Genomic DNA, 21,380 nt, shown 5'->3' with positions numbered 1-21,380 from the left:
ACATTCATAGTATTTTTCTTTTACCCTTGGAGTATGACAAGCCTATTCTCTAAATATTTACATCATTGGAGAATATCTATGTACATATGCTGATTTTGGCTTAACATTTTCAAAAATAAGTCTGCTAAATTAAATGTAAGCTTTCCAGCATAAAACCGTAGATCTCGTAACTTGATACAAATATTGCCACCTGCCTTACAGCGTTTTCCTAAAAGATTTTTATGCCCTTTACTTCTGCCTCCCTGGTCGCTTTCACCTTTCTATTGAAAACTCCCAAAATGTATCTATATGAGGATGATTTTAAAACACAAGATTTATGTTGCCATAAAGAAGAAATCCTTTATAACCTCATAAAACCATTGTCACCAGAAATTTCAACCTAAGTTTTACATGAAAGAGGACATATTTTATCTTTAATGCCTCGTTAAACTTACTGGAAATGGCAGTTTTTTAAAACATCCTGGGTGAATGACTACATACGTCTGTATTTCTTCTGAAAAGTTCAGATATCGGTGATGAAAACTAACAATTCATTTGTTTTAATAATTAGAGCAGTGGTGTTTTTCTTCTATTTAATTTTGCCTTTATGTGTCAATATTGCCTTGATGTGTCAGCCAGGTCTTTCTTGCAGTTTTTTGAGTGGAATAGCCAGAACCACCACTCCCAAGTTAAAATGATACCCTGACTGTTTCCGTGGTGACATTGTGTGATACCCAGATTCCTCCTGTATATGTGTGTGTATGCATACACACACACGGGCACACCTATATGTGCACGGATCATGTGGCTTCACAACAGAGGGCTCAGGTGTGCATGGCTGTGGGTACAGGTTTGCTCATACATACATGTGCAAGAAAAGCTGCACTGAGGTTAAGAACATTAACTCAACCTGCCTGTGTTTGAATCCAGCCCTACTACTTCCTAGTTATATGAATTTGAGCAAATCTTTTTATCTTCTTACTTCAGTGTTGTAAGACTTAAATAGGTAACTCTGTGTAAAGGATTTTGGACATCTAATCTATGGTTAGCAGCTAATAAAATACTAGCTATTACTATTATATCATCATATTTTAATTTACTCTATTTTATTCCTAAAGTCATTTATATACTGGTGCATTGGTGCAATCATTACATACGTATTTCACTGAAGTGACATTAAAGATATGCTGACAGACTATTTCAGACTGTGATCATTTAATTAAGTAGGCTATATTATATAATGCATCATTGATGAGGGGAAATAGTCATAAAGAATGGAAGTTGCATAATTTTGTGCACACAGATTACACATCAAACACAGTGAAATGCGTTCATGTATTCAAATGTGGGACTATTGTGCGTCAGCTGTTGAGAACTCATGTCCACTCAGACTGGCATTATACAAGCTTTATTCACAACTGCCAAACTTTGGAAGCAACTATGGTGAACTTCAGTGGGTGAATGGAGAAATAAGTTATGGTACATCCAGACAACAAAATGTCACCTGAACTAAAAAAATAAAATAAAAAGAGCTATCAGAGCATGAACAATCAGAGAAGAAACTTAGATACATTTTTTTTAAGTGAAGACATCAATCTGAAAAGGCTAAATACTCTCAGACATTGTCTGAAAGGCAAAATTATGGAGGCAGTAAAAAGATTCATAGTTTCCAGGAGTTAAAGGTGGGAGAAGTATGAATAGGTGAAGCGCAGAGGATTTTTAGGGCATGAAACTACTCTATATGACACTCTAAGGTAGACATGTTTCATTATACCTTTGTCCAAATCCATGGAGTACACTACCAAGACTGAACCCTTAATGGAACTGCGGTCTCTGGGTGATAATGATTGATCCATGGAGGTTCTTCGGTTGTCACAAATGTAACCCTCTGGTGGGATGTTCATGAGGGGGGCTGTGCAAGCGTGGGTGAGGAGTATATGGAAAATCACTCTGCATTCCTTTTACTTTTGCTGAGAAGCTAAAGTTTCTCTTTAAAAAATCCCATGGAAGGGAATAGCAAGATAAAAATAGAACAAAGCAAAAAGAACTTTTTCAAAAATTGCAAAAACATGTACCAATATATAACGAACTCCCCAAGAAAAATGTCATCTAAATGTTAATGACCATCACCACAAAGTCCTTCATATTACTACAATAAAATAGTCAATTTAATGATTTTTTAAGATGACACAGGTTTGTCTCCAACCACTAGGAAAGAACAGCTTAGGCGAAACCAGATTTGCAGTGTCATGTTAATTATGCCCATTGAAAGTGAGTTTTCTTTTTCAGGGAGCCCCTAAACCCATAGCCATTGAACCCTGTGCCGGGAACAGAGCCGCTGTTCTGACTGTGTTTCTTTGTCTCCCGAGAGGACCATCAGGTGCCCCTCCACCTGGGCAGTCAGGTAAGAGGAATGATCTTTACCCAAAGAGCATGGACATGTCTGCATCGCTATCAATTTAGATTTGCCAAAGTTTCCCTTAAAAAGACACGTTGAGTATATATGTGTGTATGATTTGTTTTTGTAACTACTCAACAAGGTCTTGACCTTTGGGCCAGGTTGTTTCCCAATGTATATGTCATATAGGATGTCAAATTATGACTATGATTGGAAGCTTGCTTCATAAATAGGAAACAGAAACTGGGGAACTTTCTTGAGTGGCATCCGGGCTGATAGCTTGATGCCTCCAGCACACTGTATTCAAGACACGTTCTGCATTGGCTGCTCAGGTATCTCCCAAGATTCAGGCTCCAGCAACAAAACCTTCCCCCCAAAAAAGACATGTTCTTGCTTTTGGCACCAGACAAGTGGAGTTTACAGGCCAGAGGACCCTTTGCATCTGATTCTTCTTTTAGTACTTGACCAGAATATTTTCAATTTGGAGGTAACTCTCTAGGCCTTCCCATTGCTGTGATGTAAACATTGCAAACTTGCTTCGTGTGGAGTGTGGCTCGTAATTAAATCACAAGACAGGCTTATTTCTCTCATTTTACATATCTTAGTCCATCCACTTGAGGTTTCTAATTGGTCTGTCTCCCAATTGCTTTCTTTATCTAACTCTTAATGAAATGGATGTTCACTGAGGGTAAGGGTGATTTCAAATCTATCATGCACTTCAGTCTCTTAAGTATTAAATAAAATGCCAGCGATCTGGCAGGTTCTCAAAAATAACAATTGATGATGCACTTGCCCTCCCACTTAATCTTTTCTTTATTTCCTGGTTAGTTTGGACCTTGCTCTTTCACTGTCTTATTTGTATCCACCCAGACCCACAAATGGAAGCTACACTACTGTGTACCTTGTAAACTTAGGATATCCGTCTAAGGAAATGTTTCCCATGTGGGCACAGAGGATTCCCATCATCTGTGAGCTAGTCATTTATGGTACCTAATGATATCTTATTACAGGAATGCCTATTCAGAGTTCATTTGTAGGTGTTTATGCAGAGAAATTAACATTCTCTGCACCTTCTCATCCATTGAATGAATGCTTCCTTTTCCTTTCAGAACCACCAAGGTAAATGGGATGCAGTAAGTAGAATAGTTTGGCATCGTTCAGATGAGATAGATAATTATAGGTACAGTGCCCAGCTAATGGAAGGATTGTTTTAAGACTGGGATGATTTCCAAAACAAACACTTCACTAATGAAAACAAGTCTGTGATACACACCAAGGTTCTTCGAGATCCTTGACAAGATGACGTTCTGAAGGGCAGACAGAAGGCAACTGCCAATACTCCATCCCTTTAACCTTTGAAATCTTTTTTGACTGATACGAAAAAGCCAAGCAGCACTGTGGACCATTATCTCAGCTGTGTTTTATTACAGATGCATTATGACTACTAATGATAACACCATCTTAGATGTGTAGAGGGTTTTACTCGTTAAAAAGTGTTTTCCTATTATTTGCATTTGTTTGTATGAAAATTCTGTGTGTGATAGATATTACAAAACTCACTTTATAAATGAAGGAATTGAGGCATAAGGATCTCCTATTTCTATACTCCCCAACTCTAGTTGGGGGAATACTAAAATATAAAGCAAGAGAACAAAAAACATTACTGCCAACATTCTAGATAATTCTTCCTGGCGATATGTAACAGAGAGCTTATTTCTCTATAATCTACAACCTATGCCTTCACAATTCAAATATTTAGGGGAATACTGAAAATGTCTGTTGGAATAGTATAAGAGGTAAAACCTTGAGTTAACCCACTAGACTTTCTACAGAGCCTGTAGATTGAACTGTGATGAATGTCTGTATGCATAATTCAGGGTGACCTGTTCCTCATTAAAAAAATGTAATTTTTTTTAAGTTATCCATTTAGGAGTAGAAATTTTTTTTTTCATTTTAGTTTGCAAAGTACATTATCATCTGCTATCTGCAGTCTACTTGGAAATGCATCAAAAATATGATATTTATAGTAAGATGGATAGTTAGACAGATAAGTTGTAAAATAGGTTAAATAAATGTTAATGTTAGAATCTAGGTGCTAGGAATACTGGTGTCCATTGCAAAATTCTTTTCAGTTTTATAGTAACACATTGGGGAAATATAAAATCCTTGACCTCACTGCAAAAAAAATGGGGTAGTTTCTGTGGAGAAAAATTTTCAGTTTCCACACCTGGGTTTTCCCTGAGCAAGGCAAATGCTGATTCTGATGCTCAAATTAATGACTTTTTCCCCCACTCATCAATGTATTAGGTATGCTCACAGCCAATTAAAACTTGATATAGTATCATCCAATACCTGAGAAGTGCATTCCAGTAACTGTTTGGGAATCATATTGGCTCTTGGGAAGGAAATGTTGACACTGATCATGTCATTGCTGGAATTCGGCTTATCTCTCTTCTTTTGGGTTTTTTATAAAGATTTATTTATTTATAAAAGAACCAGGGTACAGGTCAGAGGCACAGGATGGTGAGAGGATTCACCAGAGACAGAGTGGGGATCAGAACAGGCAGACAGACCGAGGACACTGCTGAGGGGAGCAGCGGGCGAGACAGGAGAGGTCTGTCACGCCATGTGAGTTGCTCCCTGGCTGGCCGGGAATTAAACCAGCACTGCAGAGACTGTGGATAGCTTCACAGCGCTGCGCTCAACCCTGTGCCACTGGGGAGGCCCTTATCTCACATCTTTACAGGACTTTCATCTGTCTGTTTGTGCTTGTAACAGTGTCCTGCATGTGAATGCAGGTTACAATGATTTTGATGGTGATGATGATGATGATGATGATGATGATGATGATGATGATGATGATAGGAACCTGGGAGCAACCACTTCCATCTGTGAGTCTCAGTGAATGGCAATACCATGGGGAATTGGATGAGAATTCATCACTGTTTCCCACGTTGCTCTCCTAGGAGCCTTAAGTTCTGAAGAGCCTCCTCTCGTTCAGGTACAGGCTCAGAGGTTTGGGGTAGTTGTGAAGGCGAGAGGGGGAGCTTTCTGGACAGACCAGCTGAGTCCATGCCTGCTGTGTGAAGGGCCCGGGGGCAGGAGTCCTCCCTGGCTCGGGAACTGTTTGTGTCTCTAGATGTCAGCACAGCTACTCAAGGATTCATTAACAATAATTATTAGATTAAATGTCCTCTTGTAGTTCTGTGCATAATCTCAAAAGTTTTTATCAGGCCCTTTTCTGAAATGTAGCTTCCTAAATGTCGAGTGATACTTTTCATAATGCACTCTTCATTACTGTGAATAAAAGCATTTAAGGGAAGGGCAATTTGGAAATTATGAGAAGGCAGAAGCATCCTATCACTGTGGTGGTTTTCCTCAAAAACTGAACTTCAGCACTAACAAGTGAGTGGTTCAGAGACAGGCTGGTGCTATCTTGGTCATCTCTTTTCCAGTAGCAGTTGGTATTTGTTGGTGTTTAAAATATGGCATTGTTTTTGGACTGCATTCTCTTTTCACCCGGGGTATTCCAATAATAACTAGACATGGCCCTTTCTGTGTCTAGACACTAGACATAGCTCTCCTCTTAACAAAGGTCAAGGGGAAAACTGCAGGTTCATCCTCTAGATTATCCCAAGCACTAATTCCTTTTAATATAATGAATGTAAGTATTTGTGAGCAGCTCTCCCTGTAGGTGGTTTACAAGAGTAAAAGCAAAAGATATTAAATAGGCTTTTTGGCATTCCTGGAGCTGACTAATTAGGTTCCCTGCCCCATAAACCTGCTGCTTCATTCCTGTGTTTTTGTGAGCAGCCCTGCCAGCCTCTCTGGGGTTAATGTGGGATTTCTGCTGTGGACATGTGCACGCTGAGTAGTCACTTTCTCTTCTGACCTCAGAGTGGTTGAAAAGCTGATGTCCCCATGAAAACCAACCAGATCAAGTAACTCTGCTGCGTGACACTCAACAACCAGGCCTGTTTCCTACTGCTTGGGACAGCTCGGTCCCCGAGCATTTTAGAGTCACATTAAGATGAAATGTGGACAAAGTAAATAGAGCTCTTCAAAAGCATAAATTGAAAATGATAATGACTGCTGTCACTCTGTGATGAAGGAAACGGATTTCAGAGCTTATGGGTTCTTAGTAATAAGAAAGAAATTAACTTTTCTCACTGGATTAAAATTCCCAGTGGTTCAAATGTCCACTGCCCAAAAGGGTGACCTGCTTCAACTCAAAGTAGAATTTTCCCTGACCTTGCCTCATATTCGATTGACTAACATTCGCAAAGAGAATACTGCTAGAAAGTCTGAGTTTTCTTTTTTTTTTTTTTTTTTTTTTTTTTTGCGTATCAAAATATTTCCACTTTATTTCTGCATTATAAGTTTGTAATCTTAACAACTTTGATCATTAGCTAATACAATACAAAAGAGGGGGGAAAAGATGTTAGTATTCATTTTCATAAAGTGCAGATTTAATCATTTGCCTCAGGAAAACAACCTCATTTCAGATCCTTCCCTAACCCAAGGAGGGAACAAGGCCCTTTTTTATTTTTACTTAACCCATGTCTAACACCAAGAATAAACAATCAGAGAGCGAAAGTCTGAGTTTTCTAATTATTTCCTTTAGGCTTAGACATTGGCAGAATGACCAGATTACTTTGAACAATCTAGAAATATTGTTAAATGGTAAAAATCATACTCTCTCCATAGTGTCATAGATACATGCATAGAATGTGTGCCTCTGCACCCAAATACAAATAATGACAAAAAAGATATTTTGGCTTAAGTAACTGAAAAGAGGTGACAGAAAGAGCACTAGTAATTTAGAGCATTGTTTTGGGTGCTTTGTAGACGTTCTTGGATTGGCCCTGTAAAAGACTCTAATGAAGTCACTATTATCCCACTTTTACAGATTTTTTTCCTTGTTTATTTATTTATCTATCTATTTATTTGTTTGTTTGTTTGTTTGTTTGTTTATACAAGCACTGGGTACAGTCAGAAGCACGGGAGGTTGAGAGAATTCACCAGAGTCAGAGCGGGGAGCAGAACAGGCAGACTGACGAAGAAGTACACTGCTGAGGGGAGTGGCAGGAGAGGTCTATGCACCATGTGGGACCCTCACCAGTGGCCGGGGATTGAACCTGCACTGCAGAGGCTGTGGGCAGCTTCGCAGCCCAGCGTTCAACCGCTGCGCCACTGGGGAGGCCCCCACTTTTACAGATTTTAAAAAGCCCTGAAACTCAGGGGGGATTAAATTATTTGTCCAGGGCCAATAGAGCTAGTTAGTGAGGGGCCTCCCTGGTGGCCTAGGGGTTAGTCTCAGCACTATCACCACTGTGGCCCAAGTTTGATCCCCAGCCAGGGAGCAAACCCACATGGTGCAGCAGACCTCTCCTGTCTCTCCCCTCAGCAGTGTATTTCAGTTAATCCACCTGTTCTCCCCCAACTCTGTCTCTAGTGAATCCTCTTACCTCCTTCTTCCCCCACATCTCTATGCTACACCCTAGTTCTTCTACACAAAAATAAATAAGTCTTTTAAAATAAATAGAGCTAGTGAGTGAGTGAATCAGAATATTCAAACCCAGGACCTCAGCCTATGGGACTCTCTCACCATGCTTTTCTGGATAAAGATACAGGGTACTCCAGATAACCTTTTGTCCCCTAGCTTTAAATCCAGTGTCAAAAAGGAAGAACCTTGAGGCTCTGCTGAGTATTGGACTTAAGTCAGTGAGAAGCATAGTTTTATCTTTCCTGGTGATTTAACTGCAGACATTTGACGGAATGCATCACGTGCGCCGTCACACAGCTGACAAGGAGGCCCTGACCTGGCGTGTGACAGCGGCACGAGCGGGCAGTTGTAGGAAAAGGACTTAAGCTTGTGTGTGGACTTGGAGCCACACGTTCTGAGATCAAGATCCAGCTGTGCCCTGTGGCCATGGGCAAATCTGTTTGCTTCAGGACCTGCTTTTTCATGTATACAATGAAGGGATTAAATTAGATTTGGAGTGGGAGGATTTAAATTGTAGTCAGAGACCATTAGTCTTGGGCTTTGGAGAATCAAAAAAGCTCTTTTACTGCCCATGGTCACTGTGGTCCCCCCACTTAAGATTTTAAAGTTGTGCCATCATTAATTGAGAACCGATGGTTACTGTGTAAAGGAGACAAAGAAGAAAATAAGGACAAAAAGTGAAGAATAGTGAACATGGCTGATTAAACATGCTGCAGATGTGAAGGAACACTTTAAAAGTTAACTCAAATAATCTCAAGATAGAGAAATTATAAGCTCACCTAAACAGTCAGAACTTATGAACATGAAAAATTAGACCCACCAGCTCTGAAAGCATGGCCAACATTTTTCTTTTCTTTTTCATCTTCTTGCCTGCCACCCCGTGAGTTATTTCTAGAATTGAGAAGTAATTAATTACTGTGGTCAAAGACAAAAATAGGAAAAAGTAAGCATCTCAACAAATCAACTCACAAAACCAAAGGGGAAAAAAATCAAGATCTGTTTGCAATAAGCACCTTCCTTTAAAGCAACAGAACAACAACAAAAAAGACTTTTCTGTAGGTCTGAATCCAATGGAAAGGCTAAATCAGCCCCCAAGTATTTATTTTGACAGCTAACATTGTCTATCTAAAACTGCCGAGTAGTAAGATGTTCTGCTTTTAATGGTTAGGAATTAGAGAGTCCTGTTATGCAAGGGTAATTGTGAGTATCCGAGAATTTTAGAAGTTCTGGAGCTTTAGAAATGCCCTCTGTTATTTAGTTCTAGCCCTTGTTTTGCCAAAGACAAATCTGGAGAACCAGAGGTTAGGAGAGGCTTGTTCAGGGTCAGTGTGTTTGTAGCTGAGCAAGGACTAGAGCCAAGGTCTCTGGGTCTCTCACACCAAGAGAGACTTGACACTATCCTCATGGTTATTATGCCATGATGCAAAATCTAACCAGAAAAAAGAAAATAATAGTCATCCACTTCTTACCAAAGGCAGTATTATCCACTGTCTTCCACCAGGGCCCAGAAACAGCAGACAAAACAGAACTCCCTATGTCCAAAAAGGAAAAAAAAGAAAGGAACTTGGGAAAGTAATTCTCCTTACCAGGAAACTGATAAAATCCTAAGGACATCATGGGTCAGGGACACTGGGAATCCCTTCTTCCCACATAAACATTTTTCTGAGACCACTTCAAAGGACCAGTGGTCCCTTAGCAAATGCTATAGGACTATGTTCAAATTTTGATAAAAATTCTTCCTTCTCCTGATAGCTGACCAAAGGCATGTACAAGCTTGACTGTCCCTTCCTTCTCACGGAAGTGCTCAGTAGCAAAAGAGGAGTGAGCACTGACCTGCAGTTGGGATGCCTAGGAAAGGCAGGTCTGGGTATAGTCACATTAATTCCTTAAGGCTAGAATGATCTTTCTCTAAAGGCACTTAAGAGAAAGAAATAATGGCCCTCTGGAAAGCTAGAGTTGTTTACTTCCTTTTATGCACCAAATTATTTGTAAATAGACATCAGCCATTAAGTTGGATCGGCATCCCTAACTGATGGGCAGTAAAGCACTGGCAAAGTTAAGAAAGAGCTCACCCTCTTCCTTAAGAACTGGGAAACATAAATTGGCCCAAGGACTCCAAGGAAGTGGCTTGAGGAATCCTCCCTGGTCCTTGGAAACATCATGTAGAAGCCTTGGAAGAATAAATGGATTCTTGCCCCATGAACCTGCTGTCTGACATAATTTGAACTGAACCTTGAAGGCCCTAAAGTCTGGACGCAGTGACCATACATTCAGTTCCATTTATTCAATGAGCCAGGCAAGGATCATCAAATCAATAACATGACTGTGCCATCTGCTCTCCCCTTGCTCACCATCATAATGAAAAATGACTCCTTAAGTGTTCCACGAGGCAATTAGCTCCAAATGTAGAGCTGTGATGGGGAGAGGCCAAGTCGTATTTGTATTCAAAACTTTACTAGTAAAATGCAGAGAAACTGTCGTCCACATTAATAGATACATAAAATGAATAAACAGGGTGATTTGGTAATACTCTATTTATGCATAATATTATCCAATGGCAGAAACAGCGACAGCAAGGGCACTGAAGTGACATCTGGCACACCCAGCTACTTGCAGCCACAGCTGGTGACCCTGTCCAGAATCATCTCGGACAGTTTCTGAAGACTTTCCCGAAAGGCATACCATCACTTCCGGGACCCATTCGTGCTGTTATTTAACAGTTTCCACTGAAGTTTGAGCCTATTTCCTATTTTCTTCTCGCTCTCATCTCTCTAGAAATAAAAACCAGCTGATTCCATTCCTTACAATAAGCCATCCCCGTCAGAGGCGGTCTCACAGCCACTTGCAGAGCCGGTATCCCAGCGTGGGTCACCTGGAGACCCAGAATGCTTTCAGCCTTCCCACTGTCATTGATTCAGGAGCCCTGGAAGAGAGAGGGACTGTGTAACGGTAGTTCTGTCCCTTTGTTTGACTGGTGAGAAAACTGAGGTTCCCCAGAAGCGACTCCCTCAGAGTCCACCATTTACTATGTCTTATTCCACAGTAACCGTTGCTGGAACCCCAGTGGGTCCCTCTGGGCTCTCCTCTCCCCTTCCCTCCTGGGCACCTGACGTGCAGTTGTGCTCCCACTCACAGTTCAGCAGAGCTCCTTCACCCCTGCCTGGCTTTTCCTGCCATTCTGCATTGTGTGTTTATGGCCACTTTTTTTCTTACACAAGACAGGGGAGCTATTAATTTCATTGGTTTTTCTTTTGATGTTTCAAGGATATTTTTAAAGTTTAATCCTAGCCCTCTAAATCCTGTCCTGACTGTGCTCCGTGCCCACCTTGTGTTGTCTGCAAACACGATGACTTTAGGGAGATAACAAATGCCTCCCCCTGCTGGATCCCGGAGTGTTTCTAGATACCACTTGTTAGGAATGTGCCACACCTTTGTCCCTTGGCAAGCACCTGTCCCTCTGTCTGCACTGTCCCCAACACCCCAACACTCAACACCTCACCTTTTCCACCAAGGGAACTGCTGAGTCGAGGGTCACCTCCTGTCTACTCATCCCCAGTATATTCCTTTTTTTTTGTATTTACCATGATGAAAGTTTTCTTGCACTCTCTGTGTCTCACCCAGGCAGGTTCAGGGGAGCGAGTTCCCTTGTCATTTTGTCTCCAGGGACTGGAGTGCCCAGAGCATAATAGGAAGTCAGTGCCTTCGCTTCACTGTGTTCCTCCTTCCTCTTACACCTCTGTCCTTCTTTGGATCTTTTGTTGTTTTTTTCCCCAAATATAAAAATCTTACTCGAATGCTTTGATCATTCGTAAGATCGTTGTTTGATCCTCCCTGAGACCATCTGTTTTTCCTCTCCATGGAAAGGGAACATTTCGTAGGCTTCGCTTCACGCTTGGTGTCTCAGCAGAGTCAGTGTCTCCTCCATATTCCTTGTAGCCGAGGTGCGAGCCCCCGGGCCCTGCTTCTGCTGGGAGAATGTCCACTCTCAGTCTCTCCTGACCCTTGCTGGTAAGTGACCTCCTCTCCTTTATTGAGGTCACAGGGGTCATAGAGGTCACAGTCCATAATACTGAGACTTTTCAAAGACTTTGTTGTCTCTGTCTTCAGCATTACTTGTTATTAACCTTTTTCCTTGATGTAGAAACATCAATATTTCACAGCCTGTCTCATGCCTCGGGCCTCCCAGCTCATCTTCTGTTCTTTGGATACCCGGTGGGCAGCTCTCCTCTTCGTGCTGATGCCTTTCCCTTTCCCCCAACACTTCGGAGTCATAGACTTCTTAGGTGACATAGAGTCTTGTCTGGGGAAGCCTGATTCTGGCAGTTCCTCACTGTCCACCTGCACTTCCTCTCCACTGCTTTGTTCCATCTGCATTAAAAGTAATTTTAAGAAAAGCAAATTAAAACAATCCTGCGGTACCATTGCTCACCTATCATTTGGGTGAAAATTTGAAGTATGACAAAACATGGCTGGTGGGAACATAACCTGGAACAACCCCACTGGAGGAGAACTTGGGACTTCTTAGCACTTGCACTTGTCCTGTCAGCAGTCCTGCTGGGCGCACCCCCTATAACTTGGGGACTCGTGGGGTGGCCATTCACGCAGCATTGTCACATTCTGACCAGATATAGGAGAGTGGTGAGATAGGTCATACTACCTGCACAAATGGTAGGTGGTGCACCTGTGAAGCAAGGCTTCGGGAGATCTCTATGAAGTGCGCTGGAATCATTTCCAAAATATATTGCTGGAATCATTTCCAAAATGTATTGCTAAGTAAGGGACATAAAGTACAAAAGCATGCCTACAGTTTGCTGTTCTCTACATAAGGAATAAGGACATTTAAGAAAATGTAGCAATCTACTTAATTTTGCAAAAGATTTCAAGAAAGATAAAGCAAAAACTAATGAAATTGTTTGCCCAGAGGAAGTATTGTGGGAATGGAGTATAAAATGGGGGCATAAGAGAGGGAGTGGTTAATGGGAGCAGGGAGCCACACGTCTCTGAACACACCTTTTTGGATACCTGGAACTGTCAAAAATATGTAATGTTTCACAGATCTAATAAGTAAAATTAGGATGTGGGGGAATGTAAAATGGAATACAAAACATAAAATGAAGCTAATTACAAATGAGTAACAACTACACTGGGGACAGGGGAGGAAAGAGCAGGCTCTGTGACTGTGGAAAGTCATGTCTTGACTGCATACTGTGAGGCTAGAGGCAAAAAGAACTGCAGGCAAACACTGTACTGTACTTAGCACATTTGTTTCTCCAGAAAACAGAGGCCTGGGTTGGCGATATGGTGCTATTGATATCTGTGCTAGGCTGGAACGAAGAAGAAATGAATGTGGCGAAGTGAGAGCTAGTTTCTCACTGTCAGAAGAAGGTAATACTGAGGACAGCAGGAAGGTAGAATGAACTCTGTGGTGTTGAAGTGGAATCGAGGACTCAGTGTGAACTCATTTACATGCAGGGAGGTAGAAGGACGGGTATGTGGGTTCGCGTGCACGTGTGTGCTTCTGGGCTGTGATCGACAGCGCCTCCACAGCAGTGAACACCACTTCTATATTTTGCTTTTTTATATTTTTTATATTTTTCTATTATTGTTTTAGTTTTATATATTTTTTACATTATTTTTCATTTTTGCACAATGTATGCATTTTCATCTTGGTTATAGTCCTCATACACTTCCCACCATGGATGGAGCTGGAAGGGATCATGCTCAGCGAATTAAGCCAGAAAGAAAAAGAAAAATGCCAGATGGTCTCACTCATAGCAGAAATTTAGAAAACCTAAATAAGGGACCAGGAAAAAGACTAATTATAATAAAGTAAAAATCAAAATCAACAAGCAACTATAAACCAGAGACACATTACGGTGAGGGGGCGGGAAATAGTGGGCTCCAAGTCTAGGAAGGGGAAAATGCAAGTTCAAATTGAGCTGGGGACAACTAGTTCCAGAAAGTGTCAAATATTATGAAGACATTTTGAAAAGACATAGAAACCAACCTGAGAAGCAGCAAATGGACAAACAAAAAGTTAGTAAGTGTAGTATTGAATGATTACTCAAAGAATAAGTGAGTCCACACTAACATAGATATGTGACAAATAAATAGATGAGAAACAAGGGGAAGCTTTCCCTCCCTTACAGAATTCTAGTTATTAAGTGCATAAAGAATAAAGGAAATAGAGGGGCCTCCCTGGCAGTGCAAGGAGTTAAGTCTCAGCACTATCACACTATCAAGGTTGTGGCCTGAGTTCAATCCCTGGCCAGGGAGCTGATCTATAAGGCACAGCAGACCTCTCCTGTCTAACCTGCTGCTCCCCTCAGCAGTGTATTTCAGTAAATCCACCTGTTCTGCTCCCCACTCTGTCTCTGGTGACTCCTTTCACACACCACACCTCTGGCCTACACCCCAGTTCTTATATGCCTAAATAAATAAAAATAAATCTAAAAAAATGAATAAAGGAAATAGAAACTTCACCGTTAGACAAATAGCACAAGAACCACTGATGGAATCTGAAATTCATGAAAGAAAATAAAATGTATAACAGCAAATTTGCATAGTCTCAGAGTATCTCCCCTGAGATATTTATTAATTATGAAGGGAAAACAATAAATTTTCAGTAGAGAAATGTAGCAGACTTGACCTTATTCAAGTGATCAAGGTTAATGTCACTAGTAATAAAATATATAAAATTCCTATATCCTTGGTGGGTGATACTGAAAAGAACAAAAGATTATTTCTATGTTATTCCGTTAGAGCACTGACGTAATCATGAAAAAAAAATCAGGCAAATTCAAATTGAAGAACAGTCTGCAGAACAAATTGACCAGAATTCTTCAAAAGTGTCAAGGTCATGAAAGACAAAGAAAGAGGAAGAATTAACGAGGATTAGATACTAATGATGTCTACACATCATGAGATCCTGAATTAAATAAAACATGAGTTGGGAAACTGGCGAAATTCAAATAGCATCTGTAGGTTACTCATCTGCCCCCAAAGAAATAATGTTATATCAATATTCATTTTCTGGTTTTGTTAAATAATGCTGTGATTATGTAAAATATTATCATTAAGGAGAGATAGGTGAAGGACAAATGAGAACACTAAGCTCTGTGTAACTTCTCTGTAGATCTAAAATTATTTCAAAGTGAGAAGTTAAAAATTCTTAGACCATTTCTGCAAATGGGCCAATTCTGAAAATCCATCTATAGAGTATAGACGATGTTTCCTCATAGAAATTACATTTGCTTCATCAAGTTATATATGGCTCCAGGGCCCATCATCAAAAAATTATTTCACCTAGAATTTTTGCATGTGTGTGTGTCTCTGTTTATTAACTATCCTCACTGTATTCTGAAATATAAGCAATGGACTCTGGCTGTTTCTTAGGGGGCGCAGTAGATTAAAATAGATGATACATGTTGAGGGCCCCTCTGTGTGTGTGTGCACACTCATGCACCTCACACATGAGCACATGCATACACACATCCACACTCATGTATGCACTCACACTTATGCATACATGCATACTTGTGCACTTGCACACTCACACTCATACACACCTATCTGAACATTGCGGGTAGAGCTTTCTCTAGTTCTAAATCTCTGAAAAGATCTCTGCAGGGATCTGACAAAGCAGGGACTGGTGTCAGGATGGGAGAAGTGCATGCTCAGAAGCTCTGGAAAAGAAGGAAGAGATAGAGTGATCAGTTCTGTGATTACTCCCTGACCTTGCCTGTAAATCTTAGAAAAATGATGAATTATCATCAGGAGTTGCTGCTTCTCACTCTAGAAAATGCCACCAGGCTACCCAGGTGAGAAGCAGCATAATCAGAAAGCTCCATTGGCAATTTGAAGCATCTGTTATAGTGATTTTCAGTTTAGGCTTAGGATTTTGAAATCACTGTTATCTCTGTCCATGATCCCTCCCAATCAGCAACCACCTGAGTTTTGGGGGGTTTCATTTTTTGCCTCAGTTTTCAGCAGCTCAAGAGAATGACTGTCACAGTCCTTGAAGTTTTTTCTCAGAATTTCCAGAGCAACACTTGTTTATAGATGGACTCTGGTTTCTGTTAAGCCAGGCTACCTCCCATATGACTCTGTATTTGGCGAAGCTCTATCTGGTCATTAGTATATCCCATGTTAACATATAAATAAAAACTTAAATTTCTTAAACTTATGATAACTAAAAAGAACATTTAATATAACCACACTTTACAGCGGACCTGGTAGGCAGCCACTATTTCGGATGCTTCATATATATGTCCACTTATTTTTCTTACTCCAGTGCATGGGGGAGAAGTTATCTGTTTTACATCTAAAGAAACCATGCTTCAGAAAGGTTATTTTACTTGCTAAATTCTTTTTTGCTTCCTAAAAATTTTAAAGCGAGCAAGTTGTAGATCTGATTTTCAAGCCAAGTCTATGTGACCTGTGTACTGAGCGATGCTATTACTGAATTTTCCGAGGCCTTAGCCAGGAAGAGGCATTGAAAATCTTATATTTGCCTCTGTGTTATCCTCCTGACTCATGTTCATCTTTATGTTGTCCATTAGAATGTCATCTTCTTCAAATATTGACTTAAGTAGTTTGTGAATTTTTTTCTCTAAATTTTACCTCCTATTGTTAAATCATATTTGATGGGTAAATCACCGGGTAGGACTTCTAATGCACCATGAGGAGAGCTAAGCTTAAAACAATGATACACATTCACTGAACTGTTTATAACTATGATGTGTTACTGTATTTTTTGTAAAAATTTTGAAATTATTAAATAATTAAACATCTTAAACCATGATGCAATTAAGGATCTCCTTCTAATGAACATATTCTTAAATTATGTTAGCATGGGCTTGTACCAAGTAATTAAACGGGCAGGGCTCCTAGTGCAAATGTAGTTTCTATTATGGATTTTTCTCAATTTAGAAAATATATTCAGCAAATGGTATAAATGTCCAAAACAAGCAAAGACACACACACACACACACACACGTGCACATGCACACGTGCACACACAAATGCATACACACACACCCCCTCTATCATTTAGGTATTTACTATGAGTCTACTGCAGTAATTGTTTACTTACATTTTCTCATTTAATCTTATCTTACCCCTATAAGTTGGAATCTATTATTCCTATTTAACAGATGAAAAAAACATTTTTTTAAAAGATTTATTTATTTATACAAGCACTGGGTACAGTCAGAAGCGTGGGAGAGTGAGAGAATTCACCAGAGCCAGAGCGGGGAGCAGAGCAGGCAGAAGGACCAAAGTACACTGCTGAGGGGAGCAGTGGGCGGCAGGAGAGGTCTGCGTGCCATGTGGGACCCTCCTCCGGTGGCCGGGGAGCAGCCGGGGATCGAACCAGCGCTGCAGAGGCCACAGGCAGCTTCGCAATCCAGCACTCAACCGCTGCACCACCGGGGAGGCCCATTAACAGATGAAAATTTAAGTTCAAAAATTTACCAATAGTTTATAGAATTAATAACTGACAAAACCAGGATTTCAGCTCAATTTTTTCTCACTCTAAAATTTATGCCTTTAATCCTTACACTCTCAAAGTTCCCTGGCCGGGGAGTATTAAATACAGTATAGAAATCTAAGAAAGGAGGTGGGGGAGACACATGAAATAGGTTAAGCTTACATTTAATTTGCCCTGTTTTATGACTTAGAGCAAAAAGAAGGAAGGGATTTTAAAGTGTGATCCCAGAGATCAAACATTATTTTATCTTTTGTCCCAGAGTCCTACGATCACACCCCGGCTTCACTGCTGTGCATCCACCTCTGGGTCTTGTAATTGGCAAATTTACATCATGTGTGTCACATTATGTAAGCTTAAGACAGGCACAGCTGTTAGTTTTTAGGAAATCCTGGGAATTTTAGGCTTGCTCGAACTAATTGGTCCAATCGATAAAATGCTAATGAAAAAATAAATCCAAACCTTTTAACATGAATTCTGACCACAAAGATTAATAGTGGAACTGCCTTTCTGAAATCCCTGTATTTTCATACAATTAAAAAAAAAAATCTGTCCTTTTAAGAAGTGAAAACATACTCTTCTGTTAAAAAAAAAAATTACTAGTGTTAAACTGGTAATATAAGAATTCCCAGAAATTCCAATGGCAGATGTTAGCTGTTTCACAAAACAAAATTCCACTGTTAGATTTTCCTAAAACAATAGAATTTCATGCCATCACTTGTTGCCTTTAGCATTGTCTTGATTACATATCTAGGAATTTCCAGCAGCTAACTGCTTTAAGTGCTGATGTCTCTCTAAACTCATGTAACCAGAGCTTCCATTTATTTACACCATCTTTAGCCACACAAGAATGGTAGGAGACAAGGTCAAAGCCTCCTTACTGGAAGCAGCAGACTGGCAGGCTGCACAGGGTTCCTGTTAGCCTTTTCTCCCTGAACGGGTCCTCTTCCTCAACTCCAATCTCGGTATCATTAGCATAACAGAATGTGACAACTGGAGTTCATCTTGCTCAGCCCCTGTCTCGTCCAGCTTCCATCTTACATTTTTAAACATACCCACAGATTGAAACGACACAGGTTCTCACAGTAATAGTTTCCAGATCTTAATTTCCTTTTAGTGTTTGGGATGTGGCCACCGTGAGATTGATTTTTATACAAACACGATAGAGCTTATACAGTGAACTGGTTGCTGCCCCCTTCGAGGCTGTTACCTTGGAAGGGTAAAAATACTGATTTGGGTGCATGTGAATGTTAGTGTCTTAGAACAGAGAGCACTCTGAGACTTACAACTCTCACTAGCTCCTGCCACTTCTTGTTCATGTTCTTCCAAGTCAAACTTCTTAAGCAGCACCCTTTCCCCATGTCTTTCTGCCCACTGTAATCTGACTTCAGCAGCTGTCTCTCTGTTTAATCTCTCCTACTGTGGTCTCCAGTAAACCCAGAGAAGATTCAGTGAACTCCTATTTTCCCAAAGCCACTCATTACACTCACAGGTATTTCTCTATTTTCTTCCCTAACAAGACTGTCAACTCCACACAAGCAAGGGCCATCTCTGTCTTCATCATAGTGTCCTCTCTGTCCAGCACTGTGTCTGACACAAGAGGCCCTCAATATTTAGCCGAATGAATGATCACATGGATTAAGATCTTCTGTCCCTCTAATTTTGCACATACAGGAGCAGGCAGCATACAGTTTATCCTACGCCATAGAGCTGATTATTGGCATGACCAGCACATCACCCCAGGTCTTCTAAGTCCCAGGCCAATTGTTTCTTACCACTCTCGCATGGCTCAAAATAAGCTTTGGTTTCCTCTTTTGAATCTCTTCCATAAGCCCATAGTATATTCTCCTGAATACATTTCGTGGCAAATCTTTTCTCTCTTGGTCAGTGTCTTTGACATTTGGAATCATCCTGTTACCAGAAACCTCTGTGACCTGCTCTGTTAGCTCATACCACCTTTGCCCACCTCAGACTCCTCAGATCGTTAGACCCCTTAGACCCTTGTACCCCTCAGACCCTTCACTGTGCAGACACAGGGTGATGCGTTGCTCATACATCATCTGATGTTCTTGGCTCTCGGCCTTTGCTTGTGATGCTTCCTCTGCCAGCAATGGCCTCCTCCTTTGCCTCCCCAGATACCATTCTTCTTCCAGTAGCTAATGGGTGTTTATGCTTTATTGGTTGGTTTTCTGATTATAAAGTTAATGTCTTCTCATTTTAGAAATTTTGGAAAAATCAAAATTGTACAACTCAGAGGAAACCAACAAAAGATGTTTTTCCTCTTAGGATCTCAGATATATTTAGATTTTATCCTTTTTATATAAGTGGCAGCAATTTTTATAAAGTTCTGTATTCTGCTTTTTCACTGAATATTATATAATGAGTACTTCTCTGTGTCATTAAAAATTCCTCAGAAACATAATTTTAATGACTGCATAATATTGCATTTTATGGATGTATCATAAACTTCTTAATTATTCTCCTCTTCTTGACTATTTTTGTTGTTGCCAGTCTTCTTCATTTTTTTGTTCCTTTTTGGTATTGTAAACAATCCCATGATAAAGATTATCATGTAAATCTTTTGTCCACTTCTATGCTGATAATCTCTGATTATTTCTTTTGAACATAATACTAGCTTTAAACTGGTAGATATAAACTTTTTTTTAGCCTTTCAATACATATTAAGTTGCTTCTCAAGAAAATTTTACCAATTTATTCAGCCAATTGACACATTTTGAATGTCATGAAAACTATTTTGGTAAATTATGGCTACATGCCCACCGTGATGAAAATAGCACTGGGACATGGGGGGACAGATTCCATCATGGAGTGAATTACAGTTCACCAGTGACACTCTGTATTCAGTAAACAAGAAGCCTCTGCAGTGGCTTAGTAGAGGAAGTTATCTGCAATCACGCCAAGGTCACCCATTAGCATCTCACAAATCTGGTAGTAAAGTTTCCCAGTACATGTCTCTCCACTTGATAGAATGAGCTGCAGCCAAGCTCAGAGGTGAACACTGGTCATCTTCACTGTTCCCCATTGTAAGGGCAGGACATGGACACAGTGCAGGTTTTCTGATCCCATGCAGACCGGGTAAAGGAGGAGTCAGAGTCCTCAGTAGTTTTGCAGGTTTTTTATTGGGGCTCACCAGGCATATGGCAGGCAGGGGTGCTGGCTGGGGGGCTGGAAGACTGGCAGGCCTCCCAGCCCCCAGCAAGTCTTCACTCTATCTGGGCTCTCTATCGTTCGTTCTGCTGCTTCTCGGCTTCTCTTTCAGCTTTTGCTTCGTCTTCTACTGCTGCTACTGATGCTGCTGGCGTCCCCCCGTGACGCCGCCCTTAAAAAGCACAGTCTTAGCTCAGCTGAATCCCATCTACCTATGCCCACACCCTATTCCAGGTGCCCACCATCAGGCATGCATTCAGGACAAGGATCCATCATCTATCCTGATGGCAGAAGGGCAGAAAAGCCTGACATTTTCTTTACCCTACACCCATAGAGTGGCCCAGAGCTCCCCAGCCTGCATGACTGAGTAACCGGATTCCAGAGCAGAGATTTTTATCTGCCTTTAACGGGATCTAACCAATCCATCTCTACGTGGTTACCAATAATATCATGAATCTATTTATGCATCAATCAAACTTCTATAACAGGCAGTAAAACATTAAAATATTTAAGAGCATGGACTCTGGAGCCAGACTGCCTGAGGCTTAATTCCTAGCTCTATCGTTTAATAGCTGTGTGATCTTGGGCATGATATTCAATACATCTGTGTCTTGGTGTTCTCATCTGTTAGTTGAGCATGAGAGTAGTTCTTTCCTTTAGAATTGTCGTGAAAGTGGAGGAGTGGTTAGTACAATAAATTGTTAGGAACAGTAGCAAACCTATAGTAAGCAATATGTAAGAATCCTCTATTTTTATTATTCCACATGGCTAAAAATTTGCTTCAATAGACATATTAACATGAGATAATAAAAATATTTTGAAGCAATTTTTGCACTCTCGGG

The 21,380-nt window shown here is 40.5% G+C and overlaps 1 protein-coding gene across 1 annotated transcript in view; it reads left to right on the top strand.

Moving 5' to 3' along the window:
• ATRNL1 (attractin like 1) overlaps window positions 1-21,380 on the top strand; it is a gene marked incomplete at both ends in the record, with an annotated part of 464,603 nt that overhangs the window by 371,298 nt on the left and 71,925 nt on the right. Inside the window, one exon of the mRNA XM_084245317.1 lies at window positions 2,269-2,383. Within this exon, the coding sequence (XP_084101443.1) occupies window positions 2,269-2,383 (115 nt within the window). The remainder of the gene's footprint in view (window positions 1-2,268; window positions 2,384-21,380) is intronic.

Source organism: Talpa europaea (assembly GCF_964194135.1).
Source record: "Talpa europaea genome assembly, chromosome: 10".
Taxonomy (NCBI): domain Eukaryota; kingdom Metazoa; phylum Chordata; class Mammalia; order Eulipotyphla; family Talpidae; genus Talpa; species Talpa europaea.
Note: the sequence above shows the minus strand (reverse complement) of the source record. Positions and strands in the feature narration are given on the sequence as shown.